The sequence below is a fragment of the Denticeps clupeoides genome, chromosome 4 (genome assembly GCF_900700375.1).
Source record: "Denticeps clupeoides chromosome 4, fDenClu1.1, whole genome shotgun sequence".
Classification (NCBI taxonomy): Eukaryota; Metazoa; Chordata; class Actinopteri; order Clupeiformes; family Denticipitidae; genus Denticeps; species Denticeps clupeoides.
In genome coordinates this window covers 4,920,221-4,936,300 of record NC_041710.1, presented here as the reverse complement: position 1 = coordinate 4,936,300, position 16,080 = coordinate 4,920,221, and the positions used below count along the sequence as shown (strand labels likewise).

Sequence of the window (16,080 nt, the reverse complement as noted above, 5' to 3'; positions counted from 1 at the left end):
ATTGTAAATACAGTGGCTGCTTGGTTATGCAACATACACTGTAAGTGTCATTTACTGAACGTTTATGTACAAGTTTCAAAATTATTCGAATTCGAACTGCCATTAGAATTATCTGTATTTGCAGGATGCTCGAATGGCCCCTGAAATGAGACATGACCTTCATCTAAGCTGAACGATTAACATGATTAAAGACATTTTACCCAACCACACAATGCTTTCTTTTATCGTGCTGAGCAAAAGGTAGAGGCCATTATTGGGAACGGTGGGGCATTATCGATGTACGGGACAAGTCTGGAGACCATTAGCTGTCTGTTTTTTTCTGCTCTTTGTAGACCCAACACCATGACCTTCTTCAGATCTTAGCATGGAGGCAAAGTGTCTCTCAAGGACCCAACGACCCCTCTGTCCCAGTCCAGCAATTTAACATCCATAAACTCGTAAATATCCATCATTATCGAAGAATGACTCAATTGTGTCTACAATTTGCAAGTTTTGTTAACCTTCATTTATTACCTTACCTTAAAGTCAAAGTGAAGTGATTGACACAGCAGCACAGCACATGGTGCACACAGTGAAATGTGTCCTCTGCATTTAACCCATCACCCAGAGTGAGCAGTGGGCAGCCATGACAGGCGCTCGGGGAGCAGTGTGTGGGGACGGTGCTTTGCTCAGTGACACCTCAGTGGCACCTTGGCAGATCGGGATTCGAACCGGCAATCTTCTGTTTATGGGGCCGCTTCCTTAACCGCTAGGCCACCACTGCCCCTAGGCGAAGCTGTTAAAATTCCATTCATGCCAAAGATTTCTCAAGTGTTTTTCTCTCAACTGCACCATTCTGCCACCATTTTTCCACTCAACCAAGATCCAGATAGATGCAGCAGTTCAGGCGGTTTAATTGAAGGTTGCATGAATGTGTGTGGTGGGGGTTGGGTGGAAGACACACAGGATGAATGTGTAATCATCTGGATTTACTCCTCATTTGGTGTTTTTGTGCTCTCACTCTCTCTCTCTTTCTTTTTTTTTAAATTATATGCTGTGTTTTCTGGAGGCCAGAGCAGGTCCAAAATGGCCTCCGTTTTCAATGCCGCATCCTCAGCTGTCTTTTTGTGGCAAGGGGAGGTTTGGAAAGATTTCTATAGCCCCCCCAATTCAGCTGCACCTCATACAGGCCATGACATCACTTCCTCTGTCTTCCTCTTGATCTCCGCCGTTCACACAGCGGCCACCGATCTCGTTGCTCCGGCAGGCATCCTGCGCCAGAGTCAGCTTTACTGGCTCTACCGGACACCGGCAGGGCGATGACTTGATGAGCCATGCAAAAAAAAAATAATAATAATAATTTAACCCATAATTTAAATGGTGCTTATTTAAATGCACGTCTTTGCCAAAAATTATTTCCCAATCATGTTTACAAATTATGTGCTTGTGTCTGTGCAAAACATGCCATATTTGTTATATTCTTCAATAATAATTATTATAAATAATCACAATTGAATACAATTACCAATTGTCATCAAAAACCTTTATTTGCTGAAATTACATAATATAATAATAACGCTTTAAATTGGGAAAGTCATGGCACCTGATTATGGAGTCAACCAATACTAATTAGGCGGGATTGGTCAGGACTCCTTAAGAACAGGCTGCATTAATGTGGACTCGCCCTCATGCTGCATGTTGGATTTGTTCTTGTCGAGACATGGATTCGGGGCACTTCGAGTTCCTTTTAGGTTCCCTTTTGGCCATCGGGCCTAGTTTTGTTGTTGTGTTCATCCAAGAGGTCCTGCTCCTGCACTTCAGTCCCCTTCGCACCCTCCGTCGTCACACAAGAGTTCAACAGTTACAACATTCAGCCTGTAATGGCCATGGAATGGCTGCCTTAGAAATTGAAAATCAGTTTCTGTATTGAATACACAAGGCTACACTCTTTGTTTGCTTTTATTTAATAAATAAAAACCAAAATAAAATTCAAACACAAATTTTAGTTTTCCCAGAACCATCCCATATTAACATGGTATTTGGATTTCCATCAGATTCTAGCTGCAGACGTTACGCTGACTGGTGAGATGGAGCAGATGTTAGCAGATTAATATAACAGATCAGATACTTTGACGTTTTTTTATTATATTTTTGATAATAACAGACCAGTGTGCGTGTGGTCTATAGAGAAATCATATTTTTTATTGTTGCATGACGGTTCCCACTCTGTTAAAAAGTGTCACACGGGGGGCCCGGGCTGGAACCTATGCATTCCGGTTGACACGGGTTGCACATGAGTGACTTCCTGAGGAGCACGTCCTCCATCTCAGTTCCTCCGGTGAGGCAGGAAACAGCCCAGCTTCTGGGCAGCTTCAGTGGCATTAGAAGAGAACTAGGATTTGGCAGCCTAGTGTTGCCCGCTCATTAATCAGTAATGCATGGGCCGCTATGCTCAGGTTTTACATAAAACAGGAGTGACTATTCATTGTATGAAATATAAAGAAATACACAACCAAAAAAAAAGGTTATAATAGGAGCATGATTAAATTTTCTAAATTTCAATATTATTCAACTAATGATTATTACAACCTCATTCACAGATGATCTTGCAAGATAACGCAAAAAAGCTTTGAATGTGACTCAGATGTTTAAACGATAATGAACATCTATTTTCTAATTAATTTTCACAGAGGGCAGATCGGGAATTAGTAACTGACAGCACGTTCTGATAAAGTCTCACGTTTTAAAGGGTGTGGAAGATTACACATTCATCGCGAGGTTAAAAAAAGGTGTTTCTTTCTTTATTTCTTCGCCGTGGCTCCATGCAACTGTCAGACAGGTACAGTTAATGACTCTAATTCATCTTCATTCTTGTCAGGTTGTGGAAAGGAAGGAATAAAATTAGGAAGTCGGAGGAGGATTTTAAATTTTTAATCATAAAATAAGCGTGGTGAGGTCTCCGAGCAGTCTCTGCAAGCACTCCTGGGAGGAATCATGGGGTAGATGAACGTTGTAGTTGAAAGGGTGATGGAGGAGAATCAACGAGCAGCGCTTCAGTCAGGTGCAGTCAGTCTTTACCATTTACTCCATCAACACAGAGCTCTGAGGAGGACGTACGCCCCTTCATCAGGATCCCGGGCCTCCACGTTCTTCATCTACGCCGAAGGATGGCGTTTAAGGAGCAATACTTTGCAATACAATACATAAGATCGCAGTATCATCTAACTCCGCCGCCCTCTTGAGTTCTGAAAAGGGACAGGGATTTATTCCGGAAAGACTCCTCTCTCGTCACATGGTGTTGGCGCTGCTTTTTAAAACGTAGATTTCATCACGTAGAGATGTACAGCCCACTGTGTCAGACTTTCCAAAAATTTTATTACGATGCTAAATATGAACACCATTGTGAATGCTTTTCATATCATGGACTACTTTAAATTCACAGGTCGGTTGGATATCTAGTTCCTTCTCTCGCAGGCAGCTGAGAATTTGCTAGTCATTCCTTCTTTGTGTTTCTCTGTTTCTCACGAACCAAAATACATATCCGATGTTAATATGCCCCTTCCTGCCAATCATATATAACCCTTATTACCCTCTAAATAAAACTCGTACAATTGTACCCATGGCCATCATTAAAGGAAAGCATGAAAAGTAAATTTTAAGCTCATCCAGGGACCCATGGCTGCCTCTATTCCATTTGTTTTGCTGGTTACTTTTGCATTAGCACAAGCCCTTGCCCCCTTATATTCCTTTCCAGGGCAGTATTAGATGTGTTCACTACACCGTTTCATCCAGCATGTCTCTGTGATCGATTGAGACCATTTCTTTCCAGCATCACTTAGAGAGAACAGCTTCATCATGCGCAGTCCTCCATATAACAAAAAAACGTCTGGCCACTTTTACTAATTCTACACATTTAGGAGAGGCCATGATTAACACCATCCTCTTTTATCATCCTCTTCTGTCTAGGCACGTATTTACATAATACATATTTAAATCATTTTAGTAACTGGTCTAACTAATGTAGTTTGGGTGCATTAACCAACATTTCCCCTTCAGAAGTTTCAGCACATGTAGGTTCCATTTAATCATCATAACCATTTATCACAGTTAAACTCCCTGCCCTTTCCAAATCCCATTAAATCACAAAAGGAACACACACACAAAGGCCAATTCAGCATCCCCATTCACTTAGCATGGATTTTTCTGAAGTCTGGAAGAACTGGAGCATCCATATTAACATGGGAAGAACATGCAACACCTCGTGTCCAGAGACCTCAACCTCATCTCAAATATGGCAGTTGTTGCCTCATGGTTAAGGAAGCCGACTCGTTACCAAAGGGTTGTGGGTTGAGGTCCCCTTGATCATGGTACCGTCCCCGCACACCGGGCGCCTTTCATGGCTGCCCACTGTTTAAATGCGGAGGACACATTCCATTGTGTCACAGTGTGCTGTGCTTGCTGTGCATCACGATGGCAAATAGCAACCACTTTCACATCCATTAACAAATAAAAACTGCTTTCAAAAGCTGTTACCTACACAGTTAGGTTATTTGGCACCACATAATGTGAGTGATTTTGGAGATAATTTTTTTCTGCAGCCACACTGTGAAATAAAATAGTTTATATTCTCACTTTATTAAGGATTCGGAACAGAAAAATCACTAAAAAGAATGACAAATGGACTACGAGCAGCCTTAACATGCATCATGGCCGTGACTAGAACACAACTGGAGTAAAGTAGATGACTTTTCATATTTATATTTTCATGCTTTTTTTGGTTCGTTCCATTGAGGATTTCATTGATTATTGGCAGTTCAGTTTATGAAAATCCATGTCCTTCAGGGAGGCTCGATGCCACCACCGACACATTAACGTGTCATTGAAGAAGAAACTGATTCGGTATTCGACCTTCAGTGTTTTTCGGGCTGAAGGAAATGGCAGTACACGTCGGCCACCACTTCCTGTTGGAAAGCAATGACTTTAACAGCCACTTCCTCAGGCAGTGATGCAACCTCCCAGATTGCATCCATACCCTCATTCTTCTTTAGCCCAGCAGTATTTTGCGAATATTTTTTCCAGCTAGTGAGGCATTTTTTGTGACAGTGCTGCCCTGTACCAGCCAATTTGCGGGGCAGTGGTGACCTAGCGGTTTTATGAAGCGGAACCCGTAATCAGAAGGTTGCCGGTTCGAATCCCGATCCGCCAAGGTGCCACTGAGCAAAGCACCGTCCCCCCCACCAGTCATGGCTGCCCACTTCTCACCAAGGGTGATGGTTAAAAGCAGAGGACAAATTTCATTGTGTCACCATTTGCTGTGCTGCAACGTTTCACAATGACAATCACTTGGTAAAGAAAGTAAATAAAATGCAACTAATTTCCTGTAGCATCGCGCTTCAGTGCAATGAATATTGTGTCCCATTATTCCTTTTGTAACGCGTTCTGGAGCCTGCTCGTTTCGGGCTGGATGAACGGTAGCTCCGCCCCTTCTGCGGCCTGACCTCACCTGCGCCAAAGATTCACTTGCTGTTACACACCAGGCGCATCATCTGCCGGAATGTGCGTGCGGGGGTCACGGGGGTCAGCTTGCAGGGGCCTGACGTCACCCAAGTCCCCGCGGGCGATCTGAAGAACTAATCCATGCTTCTGTCCATTAACTGCGAAGGTCACAGCAAAGGTCACAGGGAAACTGGAGACTTCCCCAGGTCCCTCCTGGACACCAGTCTGCTGAGCCATCAAGCAAGGGCCACTGGGCGAGAGGCGTGCGAGTCGAATTCGCAAATCTCACCGAGCACTCGCACTTGTTTGCCACTTATTATCGTTTTTGAAATCACGGCGGCATTTCTTCTTTTCAGTCCGGCGAAGAGCTGACAACGCACCATTTATGCATGAGAGAGCGACCACTGTCGCCAGGCCCGCCGCTCACTAAGCATGATGGGTATTTAGCAGTGGCGGCCTTTGTCCCGCGCCCCACGTCTCCTCCATTATTAAACAGGAAGCACTCGGGGTGCACCGGTGCGTGCTGGTGATGTAATGGCCACGGCAGTCTGGTTCGGATTCCTACCAACCCCCCCACCCCACCCCCCCACCAAATTACACCACTGGCTGACAAAAAAAAATCTTTTTCGGCTCACATGGCCCATGAACATGAAAGAAAGGAATTTCTCCTCCAACGACTGCAATGGAATAAATAAATCACATTAAACCGAATCTTTTTCGAGACAAATGACATTTTAGGTTTAAATGTAGTCACTCTGCAAATTGTTTAACTGAAAAAGACTGGCCATTAAAAGACAGAAAGGAAAGCAGTTTATTTAAGAATTATCAAATTAATTGATAATTATTGTGCAATCACATGTTATTGGGTGTGCATTAATGTAAGTTTAGTGTGTGCATGCATGCATGATTAGTGAATAGTCTTTTAGCGCCCTCTACAGGGCAGTCTGTTTCATATTTAAAAAAAAAAAAAAAAACAGAAAAAGCCACAAAGTTATGTTTGTTATCTTTTGACCTTTTCTTGCCCAGCTTTCAGTACCTGAATGCTCTCTCTGTAAGCTGAGGCTGTTCACTGGAGATCTTCCAACCTCCATGCTCAGATCAGGGTAAAATTTCACCAGTTCATTATCATATAATTGGAATATATGGTGCATCCGGAAAGTGTTCATAGCGCATCACTTTTTCCACATTATGTTATAGCCTTATTGGATTAAATTAACCACCCCCCCCCCCCCTCAGAATTCCACACACAACACCCCATAATGACAACGTGAAAAAAGGTTACTTGAGGTTTTGGCCATTTTATAAAAAAAAAAAAAAAAAAAACGTGTATATAAGTATTCACAGCCTTTGCTCAATAATTTGTCAATGCACCTTTGGCAGCAATTACAGCCTCAAATCTTTATGAATATGATGCCACAAGCTTGGCACACCTATCCTCGGCCAGTTTCACCCATTTCTCTTTGCAGCACCTCTCAAGCTCCATCAGGTTGGATGGGAGGCATCGGTGCACGGCCATCTTAACATCGCTCCAGAGTCTGGGCTCTGACTGGGACACTCAACGACATTCACAGAGTTGTCCTGAAGCCACTACTTTGATATCTTGGCGGCGTGTTTAGGGTTGTTGTCCTGCTGAGAGATGATCCGCCGCACCAGTCTGAGTTCAAGAGGGCTCTAGAGCAGGTTTTCATCTATCCTGAATAGTCCCCCAGTTCCTGCAGCTGAGAAACCTCCCCACAGAAATTAAACTTTCATGTTGTCATTATGAGGTGTTGTGTGTAGAATTCTGAGGGAAAAAATAATCTGATTCATTTTTGAATGTACCTTTAACATAAAAAAATGTGGAAAAAGTGATGCCAGTCACATGCATTAAGGGTTCCAGTCACCCTCACATTCTGCTCATTTGGCCTAGGTGATTAGATCCCTTTCCGTGCTGGTTTTCACCCTCACACCCTCGTTCACTGTGATGCTGATGTCATTCTGTCCATGTGTTTTTTCTGTTCGTGTCCTGTGTGATTTGGCTATTCTGCCGCTTGCGCCTCATTTACACCCCATGGCATGACAGCTGTGAATACTCTCCGGATGCACTGCAGATCTGACGGCTCTGTAAAATAGAATGTATTTTCAATTTTTTTTTAGTTTTATTAAAGTGCAGATTTTCTGTGTCTCCTACCTGCTTGGCATGTTTATGAGTGCATGTTTTTTTATTTACTCTGGGATAAATACAGTTTTTCTTATTCTGATTTTGGTTTAAACCAATAAAACTTGACTTCTTCTTTGAAAGGTCGAGTCCTGTGTGCTGAAATGCTCATTCACAACAATGTGCCCTTCACTGGCTGACCTTACAGACGAAAGGAGCATTGTCTGCAAGCCGTACCTTCATGAGCTTGAAACAATTCCAAATGACAGTTTACAATTTTATACAGATGCTTTTTAAGATGTACTTTCTGAAAATATATGTGTCCATGAAGTGTCAATGGATAAATGAAATGGCCGGACAAGTTCCCCTGTGAATGCTTGTGCATTTGTATCTGCAGGTTTTCTTGGAAGTGAATGCATGTGTGCAAGAGTTTGTGTGTGCATGCATGCAACTGTCAGTGAGTGTGTGTTTTTGCATGTGCAATCAGTAATGATGACCAGCTTTCTGAGCTAAGACTGAATAAATGTATGCATTGAGTCGAAATGTAGTGATAAATAGTTTTATTTTCCTTGTGAAGTCACATGACCAACAGTTCCACCCACACGTTCAGAACAGGAAAGTCAAGACTTACAACAAAATTACATAAACAATGAATTTCATCTACTTCTGCAGTCTGTTCTGCATCTGTCGTGGGAATTATTGCACCGTTTTGGTAAGTGCTTCTGTACCCAAGACAAATGAACTTACTAAGAGCTTTAACTAAGCCTAAGCAATCAGTGTTAGTGATGAACATATGCAATGGCATATAGTAACTACATGTATACATGAATTATGTGTAATAAAAGACATAGTCTTCAGAATAAAATGCAAAATAGAATTTCTGTCATCAAATCTTTTAAATAAGTAGACAATAATCTAAATATTTCTGCAATGCCAGAATAAATAGTCATATAAATAGAAGAGTAGAGATCAGTAGTGTTCCATCATGCCACACTGCCAGAACCGCTAGAAGACGACGCTGTCAGACACCTAATTTCCTGCTGCCGAACTCCCGCATCTTCACCCTGTGAAGGCATCAGAAATACTGTCTGTGTAGCTGGAAATACAGTAATACAGTGTGCTTGGTCGGGGGACAAATGTGTAAAAGAGCGTTTACCCCAAGTTCCTGACAATCTGTCGAACCCAGCGCACGTGAGGATTAGCGCAAACGTGTCTTCCATTCTTAGTGTGTAGTCTGCCAGAAAAAAAGCACCAGACAGTCGTCAAGACGAAATACCATCGTCGCATTCTGTACATATTGACCTTTGTACGTACATTACGGCGTTGATGTTACAGTTGGAAAAGGAGTCCTGGATTGAAAAGCCTTTGACTGCTTCAGCAGACAGTATGGTGCTGGAATACCTTGTGCAGCAGCCTGAAATTGAAAAAAAAAAAAAATTATGCAAAGATCTGTTAAGAAAAAAAAAAAAGAAACGGACACACAGACCACACTTACGTCCGATCACTATTGACGAAGCTTTGGGACTCAGGAGACCCGCCGTGAGAAGCATCAGCAGGGACAAGGCTGGAGCAGAGATCTGGGCCATCTTCTTTGGTGGACCTGTGTCTTCTGTGACAAGCTGGTTGTGGCTTTCGAGCTGTGGAGTTTTAAAGTGGTTTTCTTTCCACTGCCAAGGTGGAGTTTCCATTGTTCCCACTCCGTTCCTACAAGGGAATTTCCCTGTCTTCACATCCTTCATCTACCGTGTCAATGAGAATTTCACAATGGCAGATACGTAATACAAGATAATATGAGTGCATTTATTTTATCTTAAATGTGTTAATCCTAATAAGTGACTATAAACGAAGTGATTATAAAACTATTTATGAAAAGTATTTGGTTTCCTTGTTTTAAAAACGCAATTTTCCCTTCGTTACAGAACGCATAAACCAAACAACAGTGGATCGTGCTGCACTGGCATACATTTAGCTGTGCAGACACCACCATAGTGTCCGATTTCATTTCATTTCGCCGATGACGGTAAAACGTTCACAGAGGCTCAGAGAAGAAGTCAAATTCTGTGGTTTTCCAGGATTCCAGTCTCACCCTTCCAAACGGAGAATACAAAGCCGGAAAATTTACATTCCGTGCTGAAATAGTAACACTGGGCATAAATAAACGGCACAAACTGCATTTGCATCTTTCCGTTTTTTTTTTGGAGCAATATGCTTACAAATTTCTTCCAAAAATAGCATCGAAGGGCACAACCTCTCTTTGATATACTATACAAATATTCAGAATATTGGTAATGATTTGCTGCCAATGCTGACATCACTCTAAATTTAGTTCTTCCTCATTTCTACCCTGGGATAACCGGTGTAGCAAGATAGTCTCAGGGGGGGAAAAAGAGGCTTGAACCTTCACAGAACAGCCGCAGTCAAACCGGTTTAGATGCTGCTGTTTTCAGTGTAAAATGAGACGTGGTTGAAAAATATTGGCTGTTGTAATTATCGTTTATTAGAAAAAGTCATTTGTACAGTAAAAGCAACAATATATACAATCATAATAGACACTGCCAGCAGCACGCAAATGAAGACTTGGCACATAAATACTAGATGAGACCACACTTCTCCAGACCTATTATGAGCACAGAATAGATATTGCAGATTGTCACCAGAAAAGGCACAAAGGGCATGAAGAATGTGGGATCATCATAATCTCAGGCCAGTAATAGTATGAAGTTATTTGTGGTTTTGCTTCTTCTGCCTCAGGTCCTGCACCTTAGCCCTGGAAATTAATGATAAAAGTTGACATTAGTTGGCTTCGATTCCATAATCACTGTGTTTCATTTAAAAGGGTAATATGGTATATTGTTGTTCTGTGAAATTACTGTGATAAAGGTGACCATAAGGCAGACTTACTTCAGTTTGTTGACGATGCCTATCACCCAGTTTTGGAGCGGATCAACGCAGACATGTTTGCCCTTCACAGTGTGGAGTCTTGGGGAAGAAAAGTCGCGGTTACATATTCACATTTACAACATTTATCAGACGCCCTTATCCAGAGTGACTTGCAATCAGTAGTTACAGTCCCTGGTCCCTGTCCCTGGAGACACTCAGGGTTAAGTGTCTTGCTCAGGGACACGATGGTAGTAAGTGGAGTTTGAACCTGGGTCTTCTGGTTCATGGGTGAGTGTGTTACCCACTAGGCTACTACCACCCAGTCACCCGGTTACATAATGCATGTACTATTCACACTGTAATGACTCTGATTACAGAAAGTCTGGCTTGTCCCAGGTCCTTACATGATGGCATCAAGGTTGCAGTTTCCTCTCCTTGTCTGGATTGAAAATCCTCTCACTCTTTCAATGGGCAGCACGCTGCTTGAATACTTCGTGCAACATCCTGAAATAAAACCATCAAAAATAAAACAAGGAATTCCAATTTAGGATGATAAATATTTTGGTGGAAGCACACACACACACACACACACACACACACTGGTCTCACCCCCCCGGCGTCCTGCTATAGCCCCAGTACTGAGGAGGACGAGCAGGCAGAGCACCAGAACCAACAGCCGGGCCATCTTCTGACTTCTGAAGGTTGACTGTCACCGAGGGCAGTATAAATACTCCAGGCGTGGAAATTTCTGCTCTTCTGGTGGGCTTTCCGCTGCTCACCTATGTTCTCTCCGATGACAACACTTCCTCTCCCGCCTTGCTTGCCTTCCTCATCTTCTCTCTTTCTCATGATCAACTTAAATACTCTCATAGATAATAATCTATTTTATGTGCGAAATGAGAAATATAGAGAATTAACTAATCATTTTATGATCTATCATGGGCATGCATTATCAAAACAGGAAGATACTTCCAAACTAAAGGATTTTTCGTTTTTTTTGTCATTTATTATTTCATCCACATGCCTGTACATACAGCATACAGGTGTCCATACCTACTGGATTTTTTCATCATTCATTTAAATCTCCGAATAGTCTCAAAATATAAATATATATTTCAATATTGTGCACAACCGTAATTTCATTTGATTTCTAAAAAAAAAAAAAAAAAAAAAAACAGCTTAAAGAGTTTCTGCCTGTAGTATACCAACAAATAAACGAGAAGACACACATTTGCTTCGATATTCCCCTGTGCTATGCCACAAAGCCTCTCAGTTGTGGGAGAGGCTGTGTGGGCTGATCTTGCTCTCTGCTGCATGCAGGTCATCGCCTTTTTCTAGGTCACTATGAGCACGGTTTGCCATTAGAAGAAGAAAAACGATGCCATTACGTGCTTGTAAATAGGTCGCAGACAGCACGGGCGTGTTAAAATCGAGCATAACGTCCCCCTAAAAAAACCACAACCTAGAATCTTACCAAAAAAAGGCTCTGTAGCCAATACTTAGAATTAAAGTATAAACTGAGTACTGGGAAATCCCAGCAGAGTTGAGCAATGATGTCCCCCTTAAATCTTGCATTTAACCTCGTTCACATTACATTTCAATCATTTCAAAATGTGATTACAGCACCCTGAGGTACGTTCAACTCATATTTCTGACACATATGATTTATCTTCACACCCCATCAGTTTATGAGGTTTGTGGAAGATGTGGCAGAGATATGAGATTGACATCAAACCTCGAAATTTCCTTCCTCAAAAAAAGGATAGTTTTTCTTGTCCAACATTACAATTCTCTTCTGCCCATCTTCTTTTTAATTATCTATACATCTGAAAAGTGAAGTGAAGTGAAGTGTCATTGTGATACACAGCACAGCACACGGTGACACAACGAAACGTGTCCTCTGCTTTTAACCCATCACCCTCGGTGAGCAGTGGGCAGCCATGACAGGCACCTGGGGAGCAGTGTGTTGGGACGGTGCTTTGCTCAGTGGCACCTTGGTGGATCGGGATTCGAACCGGCAACCTTCTGATTACGGGGCCGCTTCCTTAATAACTAGGCCACCACTGCCCAAAAACACAGTTGGTTAGAGATGTCACTAAGTAGGTGGCAATGCCTTAACCATATGTGTGTTGAAGGCCACAAGGGCCTCTTCCGTCCATAGTGTTACATCAAATGTAGACTTCTGTGTCGAAATTCAGCTGTCAGTGGCATTAGATATTGTATAGACGGCCCTGTTCTCGTCCTACACATAACTGCAGTAAATGTAAGCTGTATTAACAGTTGATAGATTCATGTATATTAATAAAAACTGATAACAACGTCATCGTCACCTCTTCAGCAGCTTTTACGTCTCCCGTACTGACGTAACGCAAGTCTTTGTCTTCTTGCTGCATTCCTCACCTGGGCAGGTCACGGGATTCATTTTAACTGGGGATTTTAGCTGGTATGTGCAGTACGGTCTATCAATGCAGTACATTCTTTGGGTTCACTTTTGGATTTTACTGGTCCATCAGGTTCATGCGAATTTGTCAAAGGGAGATGTGTGGGGTGAAATCTTTGTCAGAAATGTGTCCTGAAGCTCGGGAGATATTTATAGCATCGTAATTACTTTATTTGTAGCATTGTAGTACATATTTACAGGGACAGTCCTTACTAATGGTAGTGAGTGGGACCTGTGACTTTGTGGTCTTCTGGTTCACTTACCCACTGTGTCTTACCCACTAGGCCACTAGGCCACTAATACCACATCTGTGTATACATAGAAATAACATCTATGCACATTAAGTTAAAAACTGAAGCTACATATTCTGTTACAGTTGAGCCTGTTCCCTTCTTCCACATAAATAGAGAAGAACCGATGTTCCTGCTAGTCATGTTGAAGGTACCACCATATACACACACACACACACACACACACACACACATACAGTACAAGTTGGGACACACCTCATTCAATGTGTTTTCTTTATTTTCATGACCATTTACATTGGTAGATTCTCACTGAAGGTATCAAAACTATGAATGAACACATGTGGAGTTATGTACTTAACAAAAAAAGGTGAAATAACTGAAAACACGTTTTATATTCTAGTTTCTTCAAAATAGCCGCCCTTTGCTCTGATTACTGCTTTGCACACTCTTGGCATTCTCTCGATGAGCTTCAAGAGGTCGTCACCTGAAATGGTTTTCCAACAGTCTTGAAGGAGTTCCCAGAGGTGTTTAGCACTTGTTGGCCCCTTTGCCTTCACTCTGCGGTCCAGCTCACCCCAAACCATCTCACTTCAGGTCCGGTGACTGTGGAGACCAGGTCTCCACTTTTTGTTAAGTACATAACTCCACATGTGTTCATTCATAGTTTTGATGCCTTCAGTGAGAATCTAGCAACGTAAATGCTCATGAAAATAAAGAAAACACTGTACTATGTATATAGATTTATATCTATACTTAATTTTCTTTATTTCTTTATATATGCTTTGAGAGTGGGCAGCCATGAGGGCATGCATGAAAAAACTATATAAAGCTAAAGATGTTTAAATAGTTTAGTTTTCCATGTCCTACAACGTAGTGCCATATTTTCATTTGGTGGAATTTGGGTATAGAAGTATTAAAAATTTACATTAAAAACTTAATAATGTTGTCTTTATGGCATCAGTCATGAATTTGAATTGCATAAGGCTTTTGAGAGAGGAAATGTACACACACCCAGGCAACGTGGTACAGTGGCATTTCCAGGTCTAAAGGATAGTTCCACTTTGATAGAAAAGGTCAACGATTCCACTAGGTTTTTCCCCATCATGCGAATATAAAACACAATGTCAGGGCGCCTGCAGTCAAGGACCGTGGTCCAGATCCTGAAGGAACCATTGAAGCCACTAAAATAACAAATCTTCCAGAAGAAATGGCAAGATTAAGCTTGACACTGTGTGCTCTGCTGGGTACTGTGGCAGTCATGGCTTCTCTTGTTGAAACAAGTAAGTAGGACAAGATTTTTCAAATTTTTTGTTAAGATGACAAACAACAAGTACAGCTTGCACAGGATTACTCATACGGTGTATTACTCTCCTTCAGTGCCAACTGTAAAATGCTGCACAAAATACTCGACAAGTCCTTTGCCTTTGGGCAGAATAAGAGGTTTCAAGGAAGACATCCCCGGACTGTGTCCTCTTCAATCCGTTAGGTAAGTGATCACGAAGGCAATAGTGGACATCAGTGCTTGTCTATCGGTGTAACTAGTCTATACTTTTACTCGCTGACCTCTTTTCCTGACGTAAATGCATAGTGCATAGTGTTTGAAGTGATTCAGATCAAGAGAACCGTAATAAAAAAAAAGTTGCTTAACGAATATCTAAACTTCTTTAATCTTGTTTGAATATGAAATAACAGTTAAAAATGTACAGTAGAGAATGCATGTAACGGTTCATTTTGTATCTTCCATTACAACAGATTTATTACTGTTCTTGGACGAGTCATATGCGCAAATCCGAAAGATCAGTGGGTGAAACATGCCATTGAACATGTTCGGTGAGCTGTTCTTTTTTATATATTTAATAAAATGTTTTATTATAGTTATAAAGTCAGCATTCACGAGCTGCATTAACTTTAAATATATAGACTGATCAATGATTTCATGCTTTAATTTTCACAGGAACTCAAGGAAAAGGGTTTGAAGCTTGTCAGTGGTGTAAAGCATCTGAGATGTCTGTATGAATTTTATCTGTCAGTATTGAACAATGAAGTGTTTTGACATTGACTATATGTTTTAAATATCTTATATGCATTACACCTATTTCTGGGAAATAGACCTGTATATAAATTGTGTCAATTAACATTTATTCAGATTGAAATAAACTGAATATTACGCATAGCAACTTGTTTTTGTTTTAAATACAACACAAAACCAACAGGGCAAATCAATGTTTTGAAAAGGCATTCCTAACTTAGTCAGGGAGGAAAATGATTCAAGGTCATGTGAAGGCAATTCAGAGATTTCCTTTTAAGCACATAATGTATATTAAAGAATTCAGTATAAATGTAAAAAAAGTACTTAATTTTGGCTTAATATAAACACACACACACACACACATATATATATACGTATACAGACACACCCTACTCTGGTCTGTTAAAGATGGAATATCTGCGCACGTAGAAAGACACTTTATCAGAAACAACTTGTCTTGAGCTGTGTTTGTTAAACCGAGTTGTCATGGTCTGGCATTGCTGGGTGTCCAGATCCGCTTCCAGATCAGAGATTACTGTGGTCTGTGCTCCCCTAATTTCCCAGTGTTCGCACCTGCTGTGAAAGTGAAGTGACTGTCACTTGTGAAAATGCATTTAACCCATCACCCTTGGGGAGCAGTGGGCAGCCATGAAAGACGCCCGGGGATTCGAATCGGCAACCTTCCGAATACGGGACTGCCTCTTTAGCTGCTAGGCCACCACTGCCCCCACTATTATCTGTATAAATCTTCCCTGTTTGTATCATGTCTTTGTCGGGTGATTGTGTGTTTTTTTTGTCCTGTCCAGTGTTATCGTTTGTGCTTTTATTCCTTGTTTGTCATGAATCCCCCTTTATGTGTATAAGTCAA

General features: G+C 41.5%; 2 protein-coding genes, 1 long non-coding RNA gene and 1 other non-coding gene across 4 annotated transcripts; 1 reads left to right on the top strand and 3 right to left on the bottom strand.

Moving 5' to 3' along the window:
• Positions 1-8,157: 8,157 nt before the first annotated feature.
• Positions 8,158-9,264, bottom strand: LOC114789030 (C-C motif chemokine 20-like). The gene is made up of 4 exons (XM_028978076.1): positions 9,108-9,264; positions 8,927-9,026; positions 8,769-8,846; positions 8,158-8,676 (listed from the first exon to the last, which is right to left on the bottom strand). Exons 1-4 carry the CDS (start codon positions 9,196-9,198, stop codon positions 8,634-8,636), a joined length of 312 nt encoding a protein of 103 aa, XP_028833909.1. The 5' UTR covers positions 9,199-9,264; the 3' UTR covers positions 8,158-8,633.
• An 822-nt stretch (positions 9,265-10,086) lies between these two features.
• Positions 10,087-11,260, bottom strand: LOC114789031 (C-C motif chemokine 20-like). Its single transcript, XM_028978077.1, has 4 exons — positions 11,102-11,260; positions 10,897-10,996; positions 10,514-10,591; positions 10,087-10,379 (listed from the first exon to the last, which is right to left on the bottom strand). The coding sequence occupies exons 1-4, from the start codon at positions 11,175-11,177 to the stop codon at positions 10,334-10,336; spliced, it is 300 nt and encodes a 99-aa protein (XP_028833910.1). The 5' UTR covers positions 11,178-11,260; the 3' UTR covers positions 10,087-10,333.
• A 1,303-nt stretch (positions 11,261-12,563) lies between these two features.
• LOC114789434 (U6atac minor spliceosomal RNA) lies at positions 12,564-12,651 on the bottom strand. Its single transcript, XR_003749683.1, has one exon. It is a non-coding gene; the product is annotated as a U6atac minor spliceosomal RNA (small nuclear RNA).
• Positions 12,652-14,198: 1,547 nt separating this feature from the next.
• On the top strand, positions 14,199-14,989 carry LOC114789032 (uncharacterized). The gene is made up of 3 exons (XR_003749605.1): positions 14,199-14,463; positions 14,561-14,669; positions 14,936-14,989. It is a non-coding gene; the product is annotated as an uncharacterized LOC114789032 (long non-coding RNA).
• The last annotated feature ends 1,091 nt before the right edge of the window (positions 14,990-16,080 follow it).

What these genes read in the sequence shown, in the direction of transcription:
- LOC114789030 (XM_028978076.1), bottom strand. Translation starts at nt 9,198, where the DNA reads ATGGCCCAGATCTCTGCTCCAGCCTTGTCCCTGCTGATGCTTCTCACG. An exon ending in TGTAACATCAACGCCGTAAT is followed by an intron (nt 8,847 to 8,926) that starts GTACGTACAAAG and finishes TTTTTCTGGCAG; the next exon opens with ACTACACACTAAGAATGGAA. An exon ending in CAGATTGTCAGGAACTTGGG is followed by an intron (nt 8,677 to 8,768) that starts GTAAACGCTCTT and finishes ATGCCTTCACAG; the next exon opens with GGTGAAGATGCGGGAGTTCG.
- LOC114789031 (XM_028978077.1), bottom strand. Translation starts at nt 11,177, where the DNA reads ATGGCCCGGCTGTTGGTTCTGGTGCTCTGCCTGCTCGTCCTCCTCAGT. An exon ending in TATAGCAGGACGCCGGGGGG is followed by an intron (nt 10,997 to 11,101) that starts GTGAGACCAGTG and finishes GTTTTATTTCAG; the next exon opens with GATGTTGCACGAAGTATTCA. An exon ending in GGCATCGTCAACAAACTGAA is followed by an intron (nt 10,380 to 10,513) that starts GTAAGTCTGCCT and finishes ATTAATTTCCAG; the next exon opens with GGCTAAGGTGCAGGACCTGA.